General features: G+C 56.6%; 1 protein-coding gene across 1 annotated transcript in view; it reads left to right on the forward strand.

Annotated features, from left to right (window-relative positions):
• The window catches only part of LOC118478652, a 63,428-nt gene that overhangs the window by 24,458 nt on the left and 38,654 nt on the right, over positions 1 to 316 (forward strand). The window contains exon 6 of the mRNA XM_035972669.1: positions 104 to 239. Coding sequence (XP_035828562.1) covers positions 104 to 239 — 136 coding nt within the window. The remainder of the gene's footprint in view (positions 1 to 103; positions 240 to 316) is intronic.

Consider the following 316-nt stretch of genomic DNA (forward strand, 5'->3'; position numbering starts at 1 on the left):
TCCACCTTCTCATCTTCCTCCTTCTCTCCTCCTCCTCCTCCTCCTCCTCCTCCTCCTCCTCCTCCCCCTCCTCCTAACTGTCACCTCACTGCGTTGCCTCCAGGTGTACATGCGTTACCACGGCAGCAGCCTGAGCCTGGCCCGGGAGCAGTTTGACAAACGTCAGGAGGTGACGGTGGAGCAGCAGCATTGTGGCGGGAACACGCTCACCGTCTTCCGGGACAAGCTGGATAAAGACAGTGAGAGACATGCACACACATGCTCATACACACATACACACAGGGATAGGCATGCTCAGACACATGTATACACACAC

Source organism: Aplysia californica, unplaced genomic scaffold (assembly GCF_000002075.1).
Source record: "Aplysia californica isolate F4 #8 unplaced genomic scaffold, AplCal3.0 scaffold00787, whole genome shotgun sequence".
Lineage (NCBI taxonomy): Eukaryota > Metazoa > Mollusca > Gastropoda > Aplysiida > Aplysiidae > Aplysia > Aplysia californica.